The 26,520-nt window shown below is 38.3% G+C and overlaps 2 protein-coding genes across 3 annotated transcripts in view; one reads left to right on the forward strand and one right to left on the reverse strand.

The window, feature by feature from the left end:
* The window catches only part of LOC121421111, a 63,704-nt gene that overhangs the window by 15,134 nt on the left and 22,050 nt on the right, over nt 1-26,520 (reverse strand). For both annotated transcript variants that reach the window (XM_041615746.1, XM_041615745.1), the window contains exons 4-6: nt 7,114-7,347; nt 4,807-5,025; nt 3,808-3,997 (exon numbers count right to left, since the gene is read on the reverse strand). In XM_041615746.1, the coding sequence (XP_041471680.1) occupies nt 3,808-3,997; nt 4,807-5,025; nt 7,114-7,347 (643 nt within the window). The remainder of the gene's footprint in view (nt 1-3,807; nt 3,998-4,806; nt 5,026-7,113; nt 7,348-26,520) is intronic.
* LOC121421112 lies at nt 20,968-25,372 on the forward strand. Its single transcript, XM_041615748.1, has 2 exons — nt 20,968-22,582; nt 24,532-25,372. The coding sequence occupies exon 1, from the start codon at nt 21,207-21,209 to the stop codon at nt 21,978-21,980; it is 774 nt and encodes a 257-aa protein (XP_041471682.1). The 5' UTR covers nt 20,968-21,206; the 3' UTR covers nt 21,981-22,582; nt 24,532-25,372.

A 26,520-nucleotide genomic window follows, 5' to 3' on the forward strand; every position in this document is an offset into this window, starting at 1 on the left:
TTTATCATAACTTGTTGTTAGCATGGTCCAAGACAAAGGAGTATAATCAATTTGTTGATGATCAAGGAAACCAAGCAAGTGTACTTAGTCAAATTGTTTGGAACAATCAATATATTCTTATTGATAATAAATCAGTTTACTGTAAGGCCTTTCATGAGGCAGGTCTATGTTATGTATATCAACTTTTTGATCTATGTGGAAACATAGTGCAATTTAATATTTGGAAAGCAAGAGGAGTACCACATAAATATTACATGATATATTTGGCAATAGTATCACTAGTCAGGAAGAAATGGGGAAGTTCATTTAATCAATTATTGATACAAATGTTCTTGGAGAAAATAGATTATGAACATGATCAGTTCGTCCTTTTGACAGTAGAAATCCAAAAACTAAAAACTAGAAATATTTATGTTGATTTAGTGAGTAAATTAACACATAGACCTGTCTGCGAGCCGCTATTTTCCATTAAATATGGGATAGAGGAGGAAGAATGGCCACAAATGTATCTACTCCCATTTAAATGCACAATAGAAGTTAAAATGAGAGTCTTCCAGTTTAAAATTTTGCATAATATTCTATACACCAATGAGAGACTATTTAAAAGGAAGCAAGTTCAGACAGAACTTTGCACATTGTGCGAGACCTCTGTTACAATCCGATAAACTCCTTTACATCTTTTTTATGAGTGTAAGGTTGCTGAAGATTTAAGACGTACTTTTGTTGATAAAATTGGTTGGAAGCTATCTGTCAGATATGAGGATCTATCTAGGAAAAGAATGATGTTTGGATTCATAAAGGATTGGAAGGGACCACATAAAATATTACTGAATCACTTAATTATCTTATTGAAGAGATATATTTATATTCAGAAATGCAGGAATTTAGTAGTAAGTTTCATAGGTTTTGAAGCGTTCATTTGCAAAATTAGACATATAGAATTGGTAATTGCTAAACAAAAGCACAAAGAAAACACGCACTATAGAAAATGGTCCCCTATTGAGAATTTATTTTAATTATCCATAATTATATTTTGATAATGAGACAATCCAAGCCACCAGAGACTGATATTTTAGCTTTTACATCAGGTCTGTTTGTTTGTTTGTTGTTTTGTTTTTTTTGGTAATTGTTACAGTGATTCATATTTGATTATTGTTTTTTTTAATGTTATACAATTATGTAATTCCTGTATGATTGTTGTTTTTGTAGTGTTACAAAAAATCTTGAAAATCAATAAAATTTGGAAAATATAAAAAAAAAATGGTCTACAAACGGTCTGTGTACGCTGGCATCATAGGACATATTGAGAAGGTCTTACTAAATGGTCTAACAAAAGAAAAACATTCGTACGGCGTTCGTAGGCGTTTTTAAATTTCAAGGGGTGGTATTCTCAGATCAATTTTATATCAGATAAAATATTTCATCTCCGTTAAAATCAGTGAGATAAAATACCCTTAAAATCTCTCCGAATTGGTATTCTGAGAACAATTTTATCTTTTTTTTATCTCTGTAAGACACACCTATTTTTTAATCAGTATACAATTAGAAACGCGCTTTTATAGCTCTCTGATATCACTCAACCAATGGAAATCCATTCCGCTAGGAGGTGTGGCAAAGAAGTGAGATTGCGTCAATTTATTGACTTCACATACGCTTGCACAATACGCTTACGCGTCTTTCAGAGATTTCTTTTTAACAAAAATGACAATACTCTCCTCTTTTTTTCGAAGTCTATTTGGCATCTTTTCAAGCATCGTTTCATAGACAATATTAGTCAAGAAAGGTCTTATGAAATACTTCCTAATTGTACAGGAATGACTTTAAGGTGTTGTTCTCAATGAATATATCATTTTTCATCATTTTCATGTCAATATTTGGAGTTAATTCATGTAGAAATATTGACGAAATCAATGTCGCGGAGATAAAATAGCCCCTACCCTCTTTTAAGTTTATTTCATTTTTTCTTCAAAGTAAATTGGGCGCAAGCACATCATCCGCGTTGCAATGTCCACATACGCGATGGGAATATGTCTACGCTGCCACCGCTCTGTTGCGTATCATCATAGATACGGAAGATAAAATTTTAGATTTTATCTGAGAGATAAAATGTCATCCAACGAACGTAGAGGGCAGCAACACACGGCAGTGTTGCTTTTAGGAAGGTCCACTCCGCTCAGATTTTGTGACCACTTAAGCCCCGCCCCTCACTCAGCGCACTTTTTTGGTAGATTATAGAGTTGATTTTTTTTCGTTTGTTCGATTTCATTCTTTTTTAATGATACTGAAAACTCCACGAAATATTGCTTAATATTATTAATATGTAATCGTTTATTTTTTGAAAAACGTAATCAAAGTTCTTTTAGTTTGCACGTCAATAGAAATACATAGTACGATGAGCTTGTATAACCCCTTTTCTGCTTAATTTCGCTGCCCCTACCAAGCTACGCCAGAGCCAATACCTTGATCTTCTGGCATGGCCGCGCCGAAACTTCCCGGGACACATCGGTGCGCGTACTGCGCGAAAGCAGTGCTGGTCGCACTAGCAGGATTGGCAGGATATCTCGACGCTACTCGACTTAGCCAGACATGGACCTGAACGATATGGACTTGATCTGTCATTGATTTGGCATTAACTGCCAATTGCAACGATAGATGTTCAAGGTTAGAATCCTAATTTTCCCTCACAGTGTGGATCGGAGGATGAAAATATGAAATAATTATGTGATATCCACAAATCCGACCAAACTTTTTTGCAACTCATCCCGAATACGGACACCAGCCAAGCTCAAGCCCAGGTAAGTCCTAGTCTAAAGTTAGACCAAATTAACAGACCAAAATAACATGTCCCAGTTTCGAGCCGTAGTATTTTTTTACGCGCCTTGACTTGTGAACTATCAAAAGGCGGAGGTTTATGTCACAGCTGCTTTTTTCATTCTATAATTTCATCAAAATTTATAGCATGCACAAAATTTTCCAGCCAATCGTATCGTACCTCCGCACCGACCGGCAGGCCGGGGCGCGCCGGCGCGTTCAGCCGTGACGCTTACACTCAAGCTATGACACTGCCGCTGGATTGTGTAGGCGCATTAATGTGGTGCAGCGAAATTGAAATGAAGAATGTTCAACCTCACGTATATTTGTTTTCATATTGATATGCGAAAGTCATAAATTTGTTTTCACCACCACGTAATATTTAAGGAAAAATAAATGAATAAATTTGGAATATTTTGAAGCGTGATACATGCTGTAAAATTCTTTCAAGTAAAAATGTTGAAAATAAGGAAATGAAAAAAAATCAACTCTACAATTTACTAAAAAAGTGCGCTGAGTGAGGGGCGGAGCTTAACAGCAGTCACAAAATGAGCTTGACTAAATCGGGTGAAATTAGCAGATTGGTTTATTTGATGGCCGTTTTACTGAAGAATTAAAGCAACACAAGAAAGAAATGTGGTAATATTTTTTAATTCAAAATGTAGTAAATTTTTTATCAATCATTTTCATATTTTTGTATTTCTATTACTGGAGTTTAGCCTTGTCACAATCTGTTAGTTTACCTCTATTTTGCTATAAATATTTGAATGTAGTGCGTCGTTTCATGGTTTCGTTGGCATGCCTGATGCCTACCAAATTGTGCGCGGACTTCAATCGCATGCGCGTATCGAGTGGACCTTCCTAAAAGCAACACGCTTGTGTGTTGCTGCCCTCTACGTTCGTTGATGTCATCTCAGAATACCAATTTCATTTTAAGAAATAAAATAAAACATTTTAAAGATAAAATGACCTCAGAATACCGCCCAAGGGCTTTACCTTGGTCCATTGCCGTCTGGGTTGGCTGAAGCCCAAGCAGAAAGCTTCCAAAGGTCTTCTCCTGAGACTCCGGTGGTGTCCGTGGCATCATGAAACTTGATGGAAACATTAACGCTTATTTGATTGTCCCCTTCCTCTGTGAAGGTATCTCCATTTGTGATTTCAGGCCGGACTTTCTTCACCACGACATCTGTTAAGGTTTAGAAATAAAAGCTAATTTAATCCTAGGATCATTTGTTATTTGATGTTCCATTTTTAAGCTTGTGAAATATATACATACTATTAGCTTGTACTCATCTTGATTACAGAATTGATGAAGAAAGTGGCCTCAGGGGCTATGTGGGCTTTTAAAGTGCCTTCCTAAAAATCCTCCATCAAAATATGTCCTGCTTTATCGATTACCATTATTTTTATGAATAAAATGCGGTTACTATATTGGTTGAGATATTGCTGCAGTTTTAGCGGTATATCGCTCGAATGATTTACAGTCGCAAGTTGCATAGTCCTCTCGCGGCATTGTGTCTTTATTAGCACCATCTTTATGCCCTGTGAGTTTCCTGGTCCGCAGAGGTTGGCACCCTATCTTGACAGGACTCGGTTACGTCTTAATCATGCACAAGGTGCACTCTTGATGATTCCTTGACCGGTAGCTTCGGAGAGAAGTGAGTGTTAATTCCCTATGAAAATGGGAGGCACACACGCTGTGGGTGCGGACGCCTCATTCAAAAGAATATATAAGGATCTATTGATGTAAAATATTCGAAAAATATCATGGAATTTATGACCGTGATTGTGATAGCTAATGATATTGTATAATAGGTATTTAAGTTATGTTTGTTTTTCTAACAACAATCAAGTGGTTACGCCGAAACCCTCTTTTATTACCCATTTATGATACAGGCTTAATGGTGGATGGTGGGTAACTGATGTTAGTGATTTAGAGATAACATTGAATGTTATATGTGTTCTACTTATGCTTGGTATTAACGCAACACGTACTGTATGGGCAGAGGACGCAACAATATCCTTCAGGTTTTCCTGGTGAAGTGCAGAATGCTGGTTGACAACTTACAATCACACAGGTAACCGTACCGTTATCGCAGGAACAGGTAGTGCATTCGTCTACGTCCCACGTCTGGGAGTCCACGTACGGAACTCCTCGATATTCACACGGCAAAAGACCCTCACTGGAGCTGACTGAGAATGAGGACTCCTGAGCTACACACAGAAAATGAGAAAGGATTTTGGTTTGATTTTGATCTAATCACCAAATTGAAAAAGCATTAGGCGACAGACCCAATTAACGAAATCATTGATATACATCCTAAAACAAAAAGTAAATTCTTAGATCTGAGAGATGGCTCACTTTTTACTTCAAAGCGAAATATGTTTAAGCGGGAACCTTTATTAACAAGACGGCCATGCTCATTTCAGTTTCTTGAATTTTGCATTGCTCTACTATGCTAACGCATAGGCGGACCTGGCCAGGAGCCCCCCCCCCCCCCCCTTACTCGCGGAGCCCTAAAAAACAAGGGCGAAACTCAAAGATAGAATAAAGAAGGGAAAAAGAGAGGAGAAAAGAAGGTGAAAAATAAGAGGAAGACGAGTGAATAAAATGAGGGGAAGACTTGGAAGAAAAAAATCATGTCGCTTTGTGATCTACATATCTTGCTCAATATCGAGCTTAAAATATCAAATTTTGAAGTCGATATACAAAACATATTTCAGCACGGAAATCAAATTTTCATCATTGTTTTTTATTTACAAATCTATTTTTAATGCTCTGTTAAAATTCCTGTTTGTGAACAAATTTTCGGCATTACTCATATGGGTTTGAGATCGCATGCTCGATCTTTAATGAAAATTCGAACCTGTCATCTACTGCTTGCCTGGCTGTAGTCCAGATTGGACCTTGTTGGTTGGAAGTGCCCTCTCCCAAAGCTAGCATGGAGGGCACATGTCTCCCAATCACTCATCTTTGCTCCCCACCAAGGTCCAGTACAAAACTTTGCAGTAACAATTTGTTACTGCAAAGTTTTGTACTGGAGCTTGGTGGGGAGCAAAGATGAGTGGATTGGCGCTGATTAGAGATTGGCAGACATGTGCCCTCTATGTTAGCTTTTGGGAAAGGGCATTTTCAAACAACATGGTCCAATCTGGACTAGCCTGGCTGCGACTCAAGAACCAGGCTATTCTGGTTCACGGCTAAGTCACGATGAACTGGAATTTAAATACCCTCGATCCTCTTCCTTCTGAATAATCAATATTCAAATGCCGCCCGCCAATAGATAGTATACAAATAGCGAATAGGCATGAGTGCGATGGTGCGAGATTTCGCATGAGGTGAAAGAAGGATGCTCTATTCAACGAGGCGGTAGCCGAGTTGAATAGAGCGTTTCTTTCTTTCACCGAATGCAAAATCTTGCACTATTGCACGAATAAGAATATTCGCTATTTGTGTTGTACAACGCCTCGGAATCTAGCGAAAATATGAAAAAAAAAAGTTTTTCCCTCCAGTAATCTATGAAAAGGGAGCAAAAATATTGAAAGCAAAAAGCAAAATCCCACAAGCGCACATGATCGATCTTGGACAGCGTTGCACATTTAGCCAGCGGGCTGTACGCGTATTGTCACCTTATTCAATGAAATCGCATTGTGACGTCACCTCTAAAGCCGTGCAAAGGTACATTTTGGACGGTACATTTTAGATGGTACGTCTTGTGTGCAACGGTACGAATGTGTGAAATTCAGCCTCCCATTTGATCGCGTACAACAAGCTAAGTAGGCGTTGTACAATATAAAGAGGCTTCAATAGGAGGTAATAATACTTTGTAAAAAAAAAAAAATGCTCACAGATGTGGCTGCAAATCCGCCCCTCCCCCCTATTGGCGAAGGGTAGATTCGCCCCTGCTAATGATAAGTGATTTGTCAAAACTCAATCACTGGATTAATATCAGTGCCCTGGTGATGATAGGAATATTTTCAACGGCCAACCATAATATTCGCTCGCTTAATGAATACTACTATTTCCAAGAAGGGCCCTTAATGAGGGAATTTAGGATTTGGAAACTAATATCTTTTCAGGTGGAATTGAAATACATGTGACTACTTATACACTTGTTCGAATTTTCAATTTTAAAGGCAATTGTGCCTTATATATATACTAGTAGATTTGGTTCAATCAAGGGTTAAGCCTAGTAGTAAGACTGCGCAATTTTAAGATCCGCCCCTGGTGATGTGAGTGATTTGGAGATTACATTAAATGTAATATCTTTTAATTATGTATGACATTAACACAACACGTACTGTACATGCTGTATGGGCAGACGTAGCAACATTCTCCGTCAGGTTTTACTGGTGAAGTGCAGGATGCTGGCTGGCAACTCTCAATCACACAGGTAGCCATACCGTTATCACAGGAACAGGTAGTGCATTCGTCTACGTCCCACGACTCGGAGTCCATGTACGGAATTCCTCGATAAAAACACTGCAAAAGATTGTCGTCGGAGCTGATGCTGACTGAGAGTGAGGACTCCTGAGCTACACACATAAAATGAGAAAGGATTTTGGTTTGATTTTGATCTAATCACCAAATTGAAAAAGCATTAGGCGACAGGCCTAATTAACGAAATCACTGATATACATCCTAAAAGAAAAAGTAAATTCTTAGATCTGATAGATGGCTCACTCTTTTATACTTCTAAGCTAAATATGTTTAAGCGGGAACCTTTGTTAACAAGATGGCCATGCTCATTTCAGTTTCTTGGATTTTGCATGGCTCTACTAAGCTAACGCATAGGCGGATCCAGGAGGCCCGAGCCCACCCCCCCCCCCCTTATTCGCGGAGCCAAAAAAACAAGGGCGAAACTTAAAGATAGTATAAAGAAGGGAAAAGAGAGGAGAAAAGAAAAAGGTGAAAAATAAGAGGAGGAAGACGGGTGAATGAAATAGCATGAGGGGAAGACTTGGAAAAAAAGTTCATGTCGCTTTGTGATTTACATATCTTGCTCAATATCGAGCTTAACATATCAAATTTTGAAGTCGATATACAAAACATATTTCAGCACGGAAATCGAATTTTCATCATTGTGTTTGATTTACAAATCTATTTTTTTGAATGCTCTGTAAAAAATTATGTTTGTAAACAAATTTTCGGCATCACTCACAGTAGCGGACCGTGACCCGGAGGAGACAAAGCATTGGGGGCACTGCATTGTTTGTGAACAATGCCGTGCCCCCCCCCCCCAATGCTTTGTCTCCTCGGGGTCACGGTCCGCCACTGATTACTCATATGGGTTTAAGATCGCATGCTCGATCTTAAATGAAAATCATAAGTCAGAAAAAATTGGAACCAGTTGGATTCGAACCTGTCATCTACTTCTTGCCTGGCTGCGACTCAACCACTAGGCTATTTTGTTTCACGGCTAAGTCATGATGAACTGGAATTCAAATACCTTCGATCCTCTTCCTTCTGAATAATTAATATTCAAATGCCGTCCATCGTTGACAATAGATAGGATATAAAGAGGCTTTAATAGGAGGTAATAATACTTTGTAAATAAAATTGTTCACAGATGTCGCTGCAAATCCGGCCCACCCCCCCCCCCCCTTATGGAACAAACACAGTGTTACCACAGTGTGTAACACAGTGTGTAACACAGTGTGTACCACAGTGTGTACCACAGTGTGTTCATAGCGTGTACCACATGTGTTTAATATATTATTTTGGGACGTGTGGTAACACTGTGTTTACAACACTGTGTACCACACGTTTATAACCACATAGTCCTTTACACTGTGGCATTCACCACATAGTCAACCACACTATGACATACACCACATAGTCCACCACACTATGACATACACCACATAGTCCACCACACTATGACATCAACCACATAGTCCACCACACTATGACATATACCACACAGTCCACCACACTATGACATATACCACAGAGTCCACCACACTATGACATGCACCACATAGTCCACCACACTATGACATATACCACATAGTCCACCACACTATGACATATACCACATAGTCCACCACACTATGACATATACCACAGAGTCCACCACACTATGACATATACCACAGAGTCCACCACACTATGACATACACCACATAGTCCACCACACTATGACATACACCACATAGTCCCCCACACTATGACATACACCACATAGTCCCCCACACTAAGGTGCTCATCTTACTGTGATGTCTACCACAGTCCACCACACGGACATTGACTACACAGTCCACCACACTGTGGTATGCATGTGCCACTAGCTCGTTTACCACATGCAGTCCACTACATACCCATGCAGCACATACCATGTAGACCACTGCAACACAGGCCAACTGGAACGAAGCACAGTGTCCTGCAATCTTGACCACAAAAGTATACCATCATTGCCAATTAGTGCTGATCTCAATAGGAGTGGAAGCTAATAATAGTGTCACCAATTCAAATCAAATTTTAGAATATATCTTTCATCATTTTGCATACCCACTTGTAAAAAAAAAATCAACACTAAAAACTTCCATCCTCCTGATCACAACAAAATTGATTTGAGAATTTGTCTGTTGTCACTGGCTATAGGTACTTGGGTGGTTGTATCATGGTAGACACTGTGCTTTGGTCCCAATCTGAAGAGTAGGGAGAGCAATCTACAAGACACAAGAAAATATAATTAGAAATAAAAAATGAAAAAATTCATTTTGTTCAGTTTAATAAACAGTAATATAATAAAAGCAACATGAAAATAACTGGGTCATAAATACAAGCACTGTGAATACAAACATGAATTTTTCTCCTCGATTTTCACAAGTAAACATACGTTGTGGAATGAAATTGTTTGGGAAAACAAGCCTGGTATGAAATATTTCTTAAATGTAAAGATATTAACAGGGTACTCCAGGCTGACATAATACAATTTTAACAAATAAAGTAAAAGGAGACAAATAAAATACTGCAAATTTCATCAAAATCTGACAAGGATGACAAAGTCATTACATTTTTAACTTTTGCATTACTAGGGCAAAACAGTGCTATGCATGTCTTCATGAATATGCAATGTGCAAGCTGATGATATCCCCACGTAATCTTTTGTATTTTATTTCAAAAAAATATATTTAGTCAAATTTTGTCACCAGATATAATAAAAAAATGGGATTGACAACTGATTTAGTTTGTAAGAAAATCATTGTGCCAACTTATTTTGTTACAAGGGAGACATGTTGTGTACACATGTAGGAAAATGACATGACATCATTAGTCAACCTATTGCACATTCATGATGACTTGCATATGACTATTTTCACAAAATAATGCTAAGCTTGAAATACTATAACTTCGCTATTTGCTATCAGATTTTCAGCGTTTTGCTCGGTGGATTTTACTATATTTATTTTGATATGATTATTTTCAGCCTGGAGTACCCCTTTAAGGTATCTAACATTTATGAGTCTATATTCTGACAAATTTATCGTTGAGGTTGTTCTTTCATTCAAATGCAAGTATCTTCATTCGAAACAAGACTTGCAAGGTTACAAGTGATGAAAACACCGAACTAAAATAACCTGTTTAAAAGAAAAGGTTACTTGAAAAAAAAAACAAGTGGAACGCCTCTGACAGTCTCGCCTGTGTCACGCAATTCAATATAGCAACAATGCTGACTTTGAATAAAAAACAGTGATACGTGATTACCCTAATGTTCAAGTTTACTTTCAAAGTTATGAAGACATTTCCAAAATTATTACCAACATAGTCAAAGTTCTTTGACGCTAAATGACATTTGACCTTAATCATTTGACTAAAAACTAGTGCAAGACTATCAATGATACTTGATTACCCTTATATCCAAGTTTCATGAACCAGATCCATAAACTTTCAAAGTTATGACATTTTAAAAAAATATCTCGAGCATGCATGGTCACAGTTCATTGACCCTAAGTGACCTTTGACCTTAATCATGTGACCTAAAACTCATGCAAGATGATAAGTGAAACTTAAATACTCATGTCCAATTTTCCTGAACTAGGTCGATAAAATTCCAAAGTTAAGATGACATCTAAAAAACTTTGGTTAAGATTTTGATAACCAAACATGGTCAAATTTTATTGACCATAAATGACCATTGGCCTTGACAATGTGACCTGAAACTCATTGTCAGTGGTACTTGATTACCCTTATGTTCAAGTTCATGAAATAGGATCATGATGATGACACTTAAAAAAATTAACAGTTCAGATTTCAGTGCTGTGACCTTTGACTTTGATCATGTGACCTGACAGGCTGACACTAATGTAAGATTATCAGCAACTTTTGTACAAGTTTCATAAAATAGGCCCTTATATTTTTAAAGTTATGACATAAAAAAAATTAGACCCTAAATGACCTTGATCATGCAACCTGGACACTCATGCAAGATGGTCAGTGATACTTAGTTACACTTATGTCCAAGTTTCATGAACTAGGCCCATATACTTCCTAAGTTATGACGACATTTCAAAAACTTAACCTTAGTTAAGATTTCAATGTTGACGACGACGCCGCCGTAGTCGGAAAAGCAACGCCTACACATGTAGTAAAGCAAATCCCTTGCATGAAGTGCATATACTAGCGTCCATATAGCTGCATATAAGTATTCCTTTGTATTAGTTGGAACTTGGAAACAGTATCAAACGGAAGGTACATGGCAAGAAAATGATTTGTCATAGTATAAATATAAAAATATATCAATCTGAGTTTGATGAATAGCACAAGGTGATAAAGCAGGAGTTGGAATGTCATGATAAATTTTGAAAGCACACACTATATAAACCTGAGTTGGCTGTATTAGCAGACATGTCATAATACATGAAAGACATTTTCGTGTAATATATACCCATGATCAGAATAAAATGGGTTTTTTAATGACTTGTATGAGGCAATATTAAGGCTTATTTCCAAACAAAAAAAGGTATCACAGTTAAACCTGCTTTTCTGCACGTCTTCGAGATGAACGGACATCTTTCAGCTTCTGGCCCATGCGTGCACGTACTTGGCCCATGGAAGTGCAGGGAAATTTGCTTGTTGTGTGTGCTGAAAATAAGAAAATGAAAGGACACAAAAACTGGCTCAAAGTCTCAAACTTTTATCAAAGACTCTACATCATTTATAAATATTAATTAAAGCCAAGTCAAGTTCCGTCTGTTTGTGACTGTTGGTTACTCAGCTGCAGTGGAGTATCTAAGAGTCACAAACATAACAAAAAACCATGCATACCCATGAAACAGGATTATAATATTAGGGGCAGATAAGTTAAAGCAAGAAAATCAAGATTTCAGGCTCGGTAATCTTATTTCTATAGTCCTACTTGATTGAAAATATCTTATGAAATGACAAGGAAGTGACTTAAAGGAAATTAAGTTCTTAAACTGGTTAATTGTCTAAGCCTTTGACTCTAATTTCTAATTTCTTTGGTCTGCCGTTCTGGAAGAAATTGTACTGGTGACAGGCAGCATCGTTGTAAAATGACAAGACATTTGTGAAGATCAATCACTTACTTAAAAAATTAAAATGTTTTCTATGGTTACGTAGATTCAAATCAAAGTCGGTGTCCTTTTCCTCCTTTTTCTGTTCGTTTGTTTTTGTTTCCACATCAAAACTTATTTTCACGGTAGATTACCATTTGGAGAGACTGTGCTATTCTACATGTAGTACATGTAGTTTCTCTTTCAGGGAGATTCACCCTAACCCTCCGCCTTGAAATTATTGACGAGCTTGGTAATATGAGAAATTACAGGGCATCTTCCTATTTACAGTAATTGTGATATTCTGAATTCATTTGTAGATTCACGCAGAGACAATCATTCTTGGCAAAATACACAAGAAAATGGAAAAGCTTTCAAACGGGAAGTTCACCCTGATGAATAATTGGTTGTAATAAGAAGCAAAAAAATTGAGAAATATATCAGTGAAGGTTTGATAAATATCATTAAAGAACAGAGATTTTTTTAAATATGATTTTATGACATCACAGACGATATGAATTGCCCAAAATGCCATTTTTTCAAAAATTGAAAGTGATTTCTTTATTTTTGCGGTGGATATATCATCAGACACATCATTTCATAGCCCCTTCTACTAGAATTTACCATAACGCAAATCTGTGTGTGAGACAGTGTTATTTGTGAATGTTGATATGCCAGGGCTAGCAATGGAAATTCATCCGTTTAGAGTGCCAATATCCTACAATGATATACCAAGAAAGTCAGAAAAAAACTTTAACATTTAAAAAAATCACCAATTTAATGAAAAAGCATGTCCGGAAAACATAACTCTCATCTCATATAGATGTATGTCCTGAAAGAGCATCTACTCCATCATAATTTCAGATACCATTTTTATGTGGTATATGTTTAACCTTCGATAATTAAGAGGTATTCTTTGTTGTGATGTAAAATTCTATTTGCACCAAAAGCATAAATGCAATGCTCTGGAGAAGATACTCTTTCTGGACATATGAGAATTTTGTTTTCTGGTCATGATTTTTCATTTAATTTAATTGGCCACAGAATCTTGCCGTAAATAATAAACTTTTAAACTGACCTTCATGGTTCCGCTGGTCTTCAGTCTTTTTCTTCTTTAGAAGCTCTGCCATAGCAGATCTGTCAGCTTTCCCAACCTGCAACCAAAAATGGAAATAAAATATGAACACATATGGAATATGTTTAGAATTTTTAAAAATTAAAATTTAATTGAGCCCCCCCCCCCCCCCCCGCTCAACATTTTTCAAGACCATTCAGCTGCGATTTTTTGGGGTGACCGCGCCGCGCCACTCACATTTAAGTCTCGCATATCTTCTGAGTTCAAATTTGCGACACCTGGGTACGCGGTCATGTGCAAATCCAATGCAATTCTGTATCTAGACTAGGAATCCAGACAAAATTCATAAGTGTATCATTATTTTTAGTTTTTCTAATGAATTTTCTTTTATTGAAGTAGTACCACCAATACTTTCCAATTCCATCAATTTTTTTTTTCAAGTAGAAATTTAAGAGCAATTTTTTAATCACCACTGGCAGTGATATCAAGTTATGTAGAAGTCATTTTTTTGCAAATCACAGAATAAAGTCTGGCCTGCTTCAGGTAAACACTTATCACTTTGGAATTTCCTGGCTAGTAGGCTTCAAAATTTCCTGATCCATGCACGTCTTTAAAATTTAAGTTTAATGTAAAGTTTCAACGTACCCTCTTTCTCACCTCTTTTTTTGAGGTTGAAGCCTCATCCTCCATGTCCTCATCTGTGGCATCAGACTCATCCATAGCCTCATCTACTCTGGTTGCGGTGTTTAGGAACTCCTTCTCTTTCTTTAGTACATCAGCTTTTTTTCTGTAAGGGACAGGCACATTAAGGACAGACATAAATAATCAGAGTAATTTCAAAGAGCCATTTATGAAATGCATTGTAAAAATGGAGTTTTAGCATTATTAGATTTATTACTACAGAGTACAGACAAGTTATCAAATCAGAATTCAGACACCAGTTTTTAAGTTATAGACGTAAATAATTTTATTCTGTACACACAAACTATTTTGAGTTGTAGACATATTTTTCAGTAGATCTAAATAACATAATTATTATTTAAAAACTAGTAAGAATCTTTCACATCATTAAATTTGCCCCCAAATTTTTTAATTAGCAGATGTAATGCTAATTCAGTCTAGCCAGGAGGCTTCTAGAGAGTAAAAATCATTTACTAACGTAACTTATTCTCACACGAAGCCAGGGCTTCTATTGTATACATGTGCATGTAGGCAGCCAAAACCTGAAACTTTTGCCCCTGAGATTTCTACTTTCTCTCTAAAAAGATCTAGCCTTAAATCATGTACCTGGGATACAACTTCATTTCCGACATTTCTATGCTATGGATTTTATTTTTAGACAAGAATTCATTTAAAAAAATGACAAAAATATCATGAAAAGAAGAGACTTGCCCGATGTTTACACCGCCATCTTGTTTTCTATTGTTCTTCACCCACGATACGGACGCTTGAGTCGAGTAACGTGGGTGAGAGTAGCCAGGCGGCTTCTAGAGAGTAAAAATCATTTACTAACGTAAGGTTACTCTCATACGAAGCCAGGTCTTCCTTCTCATAGACGCGTGCGTCGGGTAACGTTGGCGAAGAACAATAGGAAGTAAGATCGGGCAAGTCTCTTCCGTCTTTTCACAATATTTCTCTCATTTTTTTGATGAATTCTTGTTAAAAAATAACGAGAGCGTAGAAATGTCGGAAATGAAGTTTTTTCAATATACATGATTTAGGGCTAGATCTTTTCTATTAAGGAAAGTAGAAATCTCGGGGGTGAAAGTTTCAGGTTTTGGCTTCCGTCGTGTGGGTCAATGAGAAGGAAGACCTGGCTTCGGATGAGAGTATCCTTACGTTAGTAACTGATTTTTACTCTCTAGAACTAGAAGCCGCCTGGCTACAATGTAGGTGAGAGTAAGGCCGTGTTTATGCTTCCACTTTTCAAGCCAGAATCAGCGTTTCCAAACGTGATTAGTCCAAAACACTGTTGCGTCCATGCTTACTTTCAGTTAAACGCTGTTTCAAAACGCCAATCGTAAACTCACAAAAATGTGCATTTGTAAACGTCGTTTGACCAGAATCAGGCTTTCTGGGGAAGTATAAACAGAACCACGATCGTAAACGTGTTTAAATGACGTCATTTGGTACATGCTTCCGGTGAGATGAAAATCCGCGGACAAATACAGTCGTATTGCTCCTTGTTATCTCTACGTAGAAACAATAATCGGAAACCCCTCCCCCCCACAAAAAAAAAAAAAGGCGCGCCCAATTTGACCTCGCTTTACAAGATCATGATTTGCTATGAAAAGTTAAGCATAAACAGCACTCCCAGAACCACGTTTACGATCGGCGTTTTGAATCGACGTTTGAAATCGCTGATTCTGTCCTCGCAATGGAAGCATAAACACACCCTAAGATACGTTAGTATTAGTCTTGAGGACACAATGATGATGATTTTTTTTATCATATACTTCTTCATCATTGACGTCTTGACACTCTCTCCATAGTGTCTTAAGGGAAGGACTAAAACAAAGATGGATTTCCCTAGAAAATCCACCTTTTTAAACCAAAATCACAAGAATTCTATTCATTTTTACACCTTCCTACGCATTAAGGTTTTAAATATCATTATATAAAAATATAAAACATGAAGATTTCTTACCTAAATGATGCCGCGTAGACCCCCCCCTTCCACATGTAAACAACGGAAATACAATACAATAGCGTCGACCCTTGAACCGCTTATGTATGACGTACTTCCGGAAAGCAATCCCGTGATAACGAACAATTTTTAGATAAAAATTCTTATTAAACAAATATTAAAATTTATTTTTTGTTTATAAATAATTCATATTAATATATATAAATTATTTATGATCACGAAATAAATTTTAATATTTGTTGAATAAGAATTTTTATCTCTAATTTCTATCTCTAAATTTTATATTTTTATATAATAATATTCAACACCTTCCTACGCATTAGGCGTAGGAAGGTGTAAGAATGAATAGAATTAATAGAATTCTTGTGATTTTGGTTTAAAAAGATGGATTTTCTAGGGAAATCCATCTTTGTTTTGGTCCTTCGCTTAAGACACTATGGAGAGAGTGTCAAGACGTCAATGATGAAGAAGTAGATGACATATCTAAAAAAATCATCATTGACATTGCTTCCTCAAGACTCCGTTAGTATAGGCCTAGTATTAGTAAATGATTTTTTACTCTTTAGAAGCCTCCTGGCTAGTAGAAAAGATGGAAAGAGCTTACGGCCGTGTTTGTGTCGCCATCTTGATTTCTTTGTCTTTCGCTTGGCGACAGCACGCAAATCGCGTGATTCGTTTTTTTATGAATTCTTCTTTAAAAATGAAATCAATATCGCAGAAATGTTACACCCGGTAATCTACTTCACTTGGAAAATAAGTTGAACCCCATGACAGGTAGGCCTACATGTTTTACATGTTTTAGGGCTAGATTTAGAAATTAGAGGGAAAGTAGAAATCTCGGGGGCGAAAGTTTCAGGTTTTGTACCAGTGGCAGTACCGTACGTGGGTGAATAGCTCGTGATCCCAGGCGTCAGTGGGGAGTAACCCTACGACTACGTAGAGTACTGTGTAGAGCTAAATTCATAGTAACCCAGGCCAGGGAACTCCCGCCCGCGTAGCAGGCGGGCAGGAGTTCCTTGGCCTGGGTTAACTTAAAAAATCATGACTTTCAGTTTCAGACGCCTCCAGGCTAGTTATGCTAGTCGAGCACCACATAGCCTATAGATCTATATACATACGGACACGGTTCGACAATTACCCCTGGACAAAGGGAGAGCATAAATAATTACATATTAGGTACAAATCAGGATATAATAATGTATTATTTACCACTGGCCACTAACACCTTGGCCTTCCACATCCCAGCCAATGTTCCGGCCGTTTCTCTGCCGGGGGTTCCGGACTCCACCAGGCCCTCATCTCAAGTTCGGGTCCACCAAGTTGACCAACATCTTTTTGTTACAAAATCGCTAGAAGTATTAACCGTTCCTTGTTTCCACCCAGTGTTGTTCTAAAACCCACATGGTTGATATCCTTATCAATTCAAGAAGATTAAGACAAAGTGCAGTAAGATCAGATTCTAACGGGCGTAAATATTGGATGAAGTGATAAACTGTAACGGGCGTCGATCGGTGAGCTTTGAATTTGAAACGCACATGTACACGAGCGCGCTAGCGGTATGTAGCATGCCTCGCCGAAAATAGATTTCCGAGGCCGAGATTTACCGAAGAGTTCCGGATATCTAGTATAGATCTATAACTCTATTGAACGTTATAGCCTTTACTGATAGTTTATCCATTGCGATGATAATCTTAAAAGAAAATAAAAAAATCATCAAATATCAAATTACCGGCAAAATTTCAGTGTAAATTATAAACTAAATGGAGATTGTATTGGGAATAGTGCATCAAACAATTTTTCAAGTTTAGTACTCCTCCCTGCTCCCCGCCCCCCCCCCCCCCCCTGACGAGCTTGAAGACCCTTTTTTGCTTTTCGGGTACGATTGAAGAACTTATTGTGGTAACACTGTGTTTGTTACCCAACTATGTGGGCAATTATGTGATTAACAATGTGATCTGAAGTCTAACACTGTGAATACATAGTTAGTCAACTATGTGAACACACTATGGTAACACTGTGTTTGTTACCCAACTATGTGGGCAATTATGATTAACTATGTGACCCCAGGGGTCCGTTGCAGAGAGAGTTGCGTTTAAACGTAAGTCAAAAAATCAATCGCAAGTCCAAAATGCACGCTGCTGATTGGCTGAAAATCAAGTTGCGCATGATTTTTAGAGTTGCGTTTGATTGCAACTCTTTCTGCAACGGGCCCCTGAAGTCTAACACTGTGTCCACATAGTTTACACATAGTCAACTATGTGAACACACTGTGGTAACACTGTGTTTGTTACCCAACTATGTGGGCAATTATGTGATTAACTATGTCATCTGAGTCTCACACTGTGACCACATAGTTTACACATAGTCAACTATGTGAACACACTGTGGCAACACTGTGTTTGTTGCCAAACTATGTGGGCAATTATGATTAACTATGTGATCTGAAGTCTCACACTGTGACCACATAGTTTACACATAGTCAACTATGTGAACACACTGTGGTAACACTGTGTTTGTTACCCAACTATGTGGGCAATTGTGTGATTAACTATGTGATCTGCAGTCTAACACTGTGACCACATAGTTTACACATAGTCAACTATGTGAACACACTGTGGTAACACTGTGTTTGTTACCCAACTATGTGGGCAATTATGTGATTAACTATGTGATCTGAAGTCTCACACTGTGACCACATAGTTAACACATAGTTTACACATAGTCAACTATGTGAACACACTGTGGTAACACTGTGTTTCTTACCCAACTATGTGGGCCATTATGTGATTAACTATGTGATCTGAAGTCTCACACTGTGACAACACTGTGACCACATAGTTAACACATAGTTTACACATAGTCAACTATGTGAACACACTGTGGTAACACTGTGTTTGTTCCATAAGGGCCCCCCCCCCCTTTGGCGAAGGATAGATTCGCCCCTGCTAATGATAAGTGATCTGTCAAAACTCAAGCACTGGATTAATATCAGTGCCCTGGTGATGCTAGGAATATTTTCAATGGCCAACCATAATCTTCGCTCGCTTAATGAATACTACTATCTTCAAGAAGGACCCTTAATGAGGGAATTTAGGATTTGGAAACTAATATCTTTTCAGGTGGAATTGAAATACATGTAACTACTTATTCACTTGTTCGAATTTTCAATTTTAAAGGCAATTGTGCCTTATATATGTATACTAGTAGATTTGGTTCAAACAAGGGTTAAGGCTGGTAGGAAGACTGCGCAATTTTAAGGCATTAAAAATGGGGGCTAATTTCGCCCGCCCACCCCCCCCCCCCTACTTCGATGTCGGCGTCGACCGCGTGACCGGCGTAAATCCGTTCCGAGTAGGGGGGATGATAGCAATATACTGACCTGAAAATTCCGAATTGCGGGGACATCTCCACACCAAAGGCTAGGTATACGGGGTATATAACCGTGGACATAATAATACTACCATTTTCAGGTAAAAACCTATAATAATTGTCTTCGATTTCTTTATTGTAATGGATTTTTTGTGATATACAGTGCGTATCAAAAAAAAAGTTTACACTTAGAAAAAATCCTGTAAAATTATTGATTAGTAATATCTTGAAAAAATTTCCACATTTTAACATTGGTACAGATCCATTTAAGCAAATGACGATATAACTTTCGAAAAATATTTCCGCTTGAGTGAACACCACTTACTTTTGAAAAGTTAGTGAAAAATGATTTGCGCAGAACTTTGAAATAGTTATGCGAATAAAAGTAGACCATAATCATGAAAAACACGTTCGATTTAGCTAATAAAATTGATTTGAAGATATCTTTTACTTTTTTTAACTTGTTTCATTGCCCAAAACACCATGAAGAGTGCATTGCGCCCCACCCCACTCCCCCACACACCAAGGCCATCGTGATGGTATTTGCTTTACAATGAGCTGTGATCCACATGAAATGGCCTCGGCTTGATTTTCATTTTGTTAATCACTTTCAAGCCTGGGAAAAGTCTGGAAAAGCAAGTATTAAATGAAAAATGAAATGCAAACCCACATTAAATGATAAAAACTTAGTGAAAAGTGCTGGAGATGTCTGATATAAACTTTTGGTCAGATTCAGTTATGTCCTAAGATCCAGCTGGCACAAAAAGGGTAAAGGTTGTGCTTAATAAGTGTTGAAATTTTCACTTTTGGTGGCAAAATTGTTCCAAAATGCTTGAATGTATCCATTTCATTTCAATTGACTAAAAGTGTAAGGGAAATGTAAAAGAAATGTTTCGCAAGATAAGTTTGATTTGGCCCTTTCCCCTCGACAAAGCGTTAAAACGAGCATTTCTGCGCAAACAGATTTCTGCGAGCTTTACAAAAATGGACAGTGCTCACTCAAGTGCAACATTCTTTCAAAACTTTTACTTTCATTGGATAGATGAGACCCAAACCCAATAATATATATGAAAAAATTACCCACATGCTGTATATTTTTTAATTCCCAGGACTTTTTCAAAGTGTAAACTTTTTTTGATACGCACTGTCGAGTAATGAAATGCCGTACATGTAATATAATTTTGCGTGCGAGCAGCTTTTCATTCTATGGACTCCTACGAAAAACAGCATTTGCTGATAAGGCGTTCCATCCCACGAGATCTAAATACATAAATTAAAAAAAGATACTGATCACTTTCTACACTTCCCAGTACACCACGTCCTGTTCTCACTTGCCCTGCACTCATATGTGTACAATTTCCTCTACGCGGTTTTTGTCTCACCTGCTTAGCAGAGTTAGACTATGGGCGCCGCTTTTCCGACGGCGACGGCGGCGGCGTCAACACCAGATCTTAACCTATGGTTCAGTTTTTGAAATGACAGCATAACTTAGAAAGTTTATAGACCTGGTTCATGAAACTTGGCCATAAGGTTAATCAAGAATTTTATTTCGTTCGTCTCGAGAGGAGACTAATTGAGATCCCGCCTCGCACATGCGCACTCATTATCGCTTCATCGCAAAATAGCAGGTTCAAACACCTGCCGCACTCTTACAGAAAAAACGATTTTTCTTCGGAAATACGACGCATTTTTACTCAAAAGACTATTCATATCTATTTTCAGAAGTTATTCAAGGCAAGGTGATAATTTCTTGCACTTCAGAATCGTATTTTTACGTTTTCTATCATGAGTTCGAGCAACGCTCGCGATCAAGATTCGGCGGATTTGAGTCCGTCTCCGACCGGACCGAGAGCCTCCTCGGCCCCCGAAACTCCGGCGGCGATGCTCCACCATGGGTCTAAGCACCCCGCGAGCACATCCACCTCCAAAAGCCTCACAAGTCATGAGCCCAAGAGCTCCGTGAGCGGGAAGAAGATCGATAAACGGTATGTTAAGAAACCAGAGAAAGATAAGAAGAAGCAAAGCAATGTTAAAGACGGCAATAGCGGACCCCCAGCTTCAGTTTCATCTTCAAAAAAGGAGCAGTCGTCCCACTCACGGGATGAAAATAAAAACTTGGCTGATGTTGACAGTCGTTTAACAAAACTGGAATCCATGCTTAACCGTGTCATTGGTGCTCTCCTATTGCCGGAGGAAGATTATGACCAACATTACGCTGAACATGCTCATAATGAGGACTCAGCTGATGATCATGATGACATCAATCCGTACCAATCATGCCAAAGGCTGTACACGCAACCAGTTGATGTTGATTACGATGACATCACATGTACTTCCCAAGAGAAATCCACATTGCCAAAAATGATTCCCACATTTGCAGCTAAGTTTGCTGCCCAATCTGATGAGGGGCCTCCTCTTGAAGAAGAAATAGCTAGCTCAACAATGTTCATGATGAACAATAAATTGGAGGAGAAAGTCCTCGAAGAGACTGGAATAAAATATTTGCCACCAAGCAACTGCCCCTACTTGGATGTACCTAAAGTGAACCCTGTTATTTGAGAGAATCTGTCTCCTTCAACAAGAAGCAGAGACCTCAAGCTAGCTAGGGTACAGAAGTCCCTCACTAGGGGCTTGACTGCCTTCACTCGCTCAATCTCGTCAGGCAACCTTTCTCCATCTCAACAAGATGCATTGGCCTTGCTGTCTAATGCAAATTACGAAATGAATGCTCTACGCAAGGAACAAATAAAGCCAGACATGAATGCTGCATACAGCCACCTGTGCAAACCAACTATTCCGGTCACAAAGTTCCTTTTTGGGGACGATTTGGGAAAGCGAGTTAAGGACATGACCGAAGAGCAGAAAGCTACTGGACGAGTTGTAAAAACTTCAGAGCCAGGCCGTGGCCGTTATCGAGCTCACGCCAATTACCACCCTTACAGAGCTGGAGATTACTCCCGCCAAGGTTACAGAGCTGCAGGTTGGTCTACTCCTAACCATCGACCACAATCAGGTGCTCCTTACAGGCCTTTTTTGGACAGAAAGGCCCCTATCAGGGGCCGCAGACAGCCACAAGCCCCCATGGTGAAAAAACCACCAGCATCTCAGGGCAGATACCGAGAGAATCCCCAGCGGAAGTAGCTACCAGTATACCCCAAGAGGTAGGTAGCAATAATTCTTTGTTTTATACAAACGATCATGAAATTGCATGCACAAATAATTCTGACCAAGCATCCCCTGTTGGAGGTCGACTGAAACAATATTATAATAATTGGAAGAAAATCACATCCGATCATACAATACTGGAAGCTGTCAGGGGTTTTAAGATAGAATTTGATACAAGTTTACCACATCCAGAAAGGTTGATATGTCATCAATTTAAACGTAACAGATCAGAAACAGATAAAATATCAGCTGAACTGAGAAATCTTGAAGGAAAGAATGTAATAGAAAGAAGTTCACCCTTTATCAAGGGTGGTTATTTTTCCAACATATTTACAAGGCCAAAGAAAAATGGCAGTCTAAGATTGATCTTGGATCTATCAGACCTAAATGAATTTGTGGTTAAACAACACTTTCAGATGGATAATATCCATTCTGTGATTTGCCTCTTGGCGGAAAATTTTTACATGGCTTCAGTAGACCTCCAAGATGCATACTACTCTATTCCGATTCATTCTGAATTCCGGAAATACTTGCAATTTAATTGGCAAGGACAACAGTGGCAATACAAGGCACTGCCAAATGGGTTAACCTCTGCACCCAGGTTATTCACTAAGATGTTGAAACCAGTATTCTCTTCACTACGTGAAAAGGGTCATATTGTACTTGGATATCTTGATGATACAATTCTTATTGGGGACACAAAAGAAAAAGTTGAGTCTGCAATTAATGCCACTTTGCAGGCATTTTCAGAATTAGGGTTTAAAGTTCACCCAGAAAAATCAGTACTAAAACCAGTACAGGAGCTCCAGTTCTTGGGCTTTACCCTCAATACAGTAGACATGACCATTAAACTCCCAGTAGAGAGAGCTCAGAATGTCAGGGAAGAATGTGAAAAGTTACTCCTGCAACCAAAACCCACAATTCGACATGTCGCACATGTTATCGGAAAGATAATCTCCACCTTCCCTGCTGTCCAGCATGGACCATTGTTTTATAGGAATATGGAGAAAGAAAAATTAGAAGCCTTGAAAAAGAATAAAGGGCATTATGACAGAATTATGGAGCTATCATGTGAGTCGAAGCAGGAACTAGAATGGTGGATAAGTCATGCAGATAGTGCATTTGCTCCTATCAAAAGGGAAAACCCTAAATTTGAAATCCGCACGGATGCTAGTGGCTATGGATGGGGTGCCACAAATATGCAAGTTCATACAGGGGGAAGGTGGAATCAGTCTGAAAATGAAAAGGCACAAAATAATGAAATTAATTATCTAGAAATATTGGCCATCGATCTAGGGCTGAGATCCTTTCATGGTAGTACATCCAATGTTCATATCTTAATTAGATCTGATAACACAACAGCAGTGTGCTATGTAAATAACATGGGAGGCATTAAATCCCCAAGTTGTAACAAGCTTTCCATAAAAATTTGGAAATGGTGCATGGAACGAAATATCTGGCTTAGTGCTGCACACCTTCCAGGCAGCCAGAATATTGAAGCAGATTATGAATCACGCAATTTCAATGATAGAACTGAATGGATGCTCAGCAAAAGAGCATACAGAAAAGTCATCCAAAGATTTGGCAGCCCAAAAATTGATATTTTTGCCTCCAGGTTGAATGCACAAACACAAAGATATGTTTCATGGTTACCAGATCCAAATGCAGAATCAGTTGATGCATTCACACTAGACTGGGGAAAGCTAGATTTTTATGCATTCCCTCCCTTCTGCTTATTGGCTAAATGCATTCAAAAGATCAAGTCTGATAGGGCATCGGGCATTTTGGTCGTTCCAAACTGGCCAACACAATCATGGTTCCCATGCCTTAATAGCATCCTTGTGGAGGAACCGTTGCTCCTTAGGAGAGACATTAACCTCCTTAGACAACCTGTAACAAACTTACCTCATCCACTTTATGATCGCCTTGATCTTTTGTGTTGCAGGGTAACAGGGGACCCTTCGAGAATATAGGCTTAGATGAAGGGATCACCGACGTGTTGACAGCATCATTGAGGAAGTCTACTCAACGTCAGTACCGAGTATATTGGACAAAATGGACAAAATTTTGTGAAAGCAGGAAGAAAAGTCCTCTTCGTTCTTCAGTTAACTTTGTGTTAGAATTTTTAGCAGAACTGTTTCATAGAGAGAAGGCTAGTTATAGTACAATGAATGCAGCAAGAAGTGCATTATCCTTGTATGTAACGCTGGAGAATAGTGTTCATTCTGTGGGGACACAGCCTCTTATCTGTAGGTTTCTTAAGGGGACCTTTAACCTCAGACCTCCACAAGCACGTTATCAAGACACTTGGGATGTCAGCGTAGCATTGAAATTTCTACGTAGGCTTTCGCCAGCTAAGACTTTAAGTTTAAAGCAGCTTACACATAAACTTTGCTTATTGTTAGCCTTAGTCTCTGCACAAAGGGTGCAGACGTTACATTTGTTAAACTTAGATCAGATGGAACTGAAACAAAGTTCAGTGAGTTTTCATGTTGATGAACTGCTCAAGCACAGCAGACCAGGTCACCATGGTTTCACTATGAAGTTGAAGGCATATCCATCAGACAGGAGGTTGTGTATTGTTAAATATTTACGAGCGTATATGAAAAGGACTAAGTCTATCAGAGGACTAGAGCGACGCTTGTTCATTAGCTATACCAAGCCATATGGCAAAGTTTCATCACAGACCATATCAAGATGGATCAAAGTGACATTAGCAGGCGCCGGGATTGATACTTCAGTGTATAAATCACATTCTACAAGATCGGCTGCAACATCGGCAGCAATCAGAGCAAGTGTGCCTATTTCTAGCATCATGAATCAAGCTGGATGGTTAAGAAAAAAACCTTCCAGCAATATTACAATAAACCTCTTGCTGATAGTGAAGCAACTGAATTTTCGCAAGCAATTCTACAACAGTAGTGAAGTTGAAATAAGGTATATACAAATTTGCTTTGTATATGTTCCATACTGTATATCCTTTGTATCTGCACAAACATGTCTTTTGCAGACAGTGCAACTCAAAATGTGTTCGCTGAGCTACAAAATCTCAATTAGTCTCCTCTCGAGACGAACGAAATAAAATTGAAAGCTCAAACGATAACTTACCAGTTTGAAATTTGAGCAGAATTTTATGAGGGAGTTGAGTGAGGAGATTTATTGCCCTCCTCTCCCTCCCTCTTGAGAGAAATTAATTTTAATAGTCTGTGGTGACTTTAAGCTAATGTTCGTTCGTATCAGCTGCATTAGGAAGCTGATATTTTAAACAGCGATCACATTTTGATGCTCCGAAGAATGAGTGCGCATGTGCGAGGCGGGATCTCAATTAATCTCCTCACTCAACTCCCTCATAAAATTCTGCTCAAACTTCAAACTGGTAAGTTATCGTTTGAGCTTTCAATTACTGAACATCCTGCCTGAGTTTCATGTCACATGACCAAGGTCAAAGGTCATTTGGGGTCAATGAACTTAGACCATGTTGGGGCAATCAACATCAAAACTTAACCTAAGGTTAAGTTTTTGAAATGTCATCATAACATAGTATATGGACCTATTTCATGAAACTTGGACATAAGGTTAATCAAGTATCACTGAACATCCTGCATGAGTTTCACGTCACTTGACCAAGGTGAAAAGGGTCAATGAACTTTGGACGAAATGGGGGTATCTGTTGAATTACCATCATAACTTTAAAAGTATATAAATCTGATTCATGAAACTTGGACATAATAGTACTCAAGTATTACTTAACATACTGTGCAAGTTTCAGGTCACATGATTGAGATCAAAGGTCAATTAGGGTCAATGAACTTTTGCCAAATTGGGGGTATTTTTTGAATTACCATCATAATTTTGAAAGTATGTTGGTCTAGTTCATAAAACTTGGACATAAATGCAATCAAGTATCACTGAACATCCTGTGCACATTTTAGGT

This window comes from Lytechinus variegatus, chromosome 9 (assembly GCF_018143015.1).
Source record: "Lytechinus variegatus isolate NC3 chromosome 9, Lvar_3.0, whole genome shotgun sequence".
Classification (NCBI taxonomy): Eukaryota; Metazoa; Echinodermata; class Echinoidea; order Temnopleuroida; family Toxopneustidae; genus Lytechinus; species Lytechinus variegatus.

Excerpts from the sequence above, each read along its gene's own strand:
- LOC121421112 (XM_041615748.1), top strand. The coding sequence starts at position 21,207 with ATGAGTTCGAGCAACGCTCGCGATCAAGATTCGGCGGATTTGAGTCCG.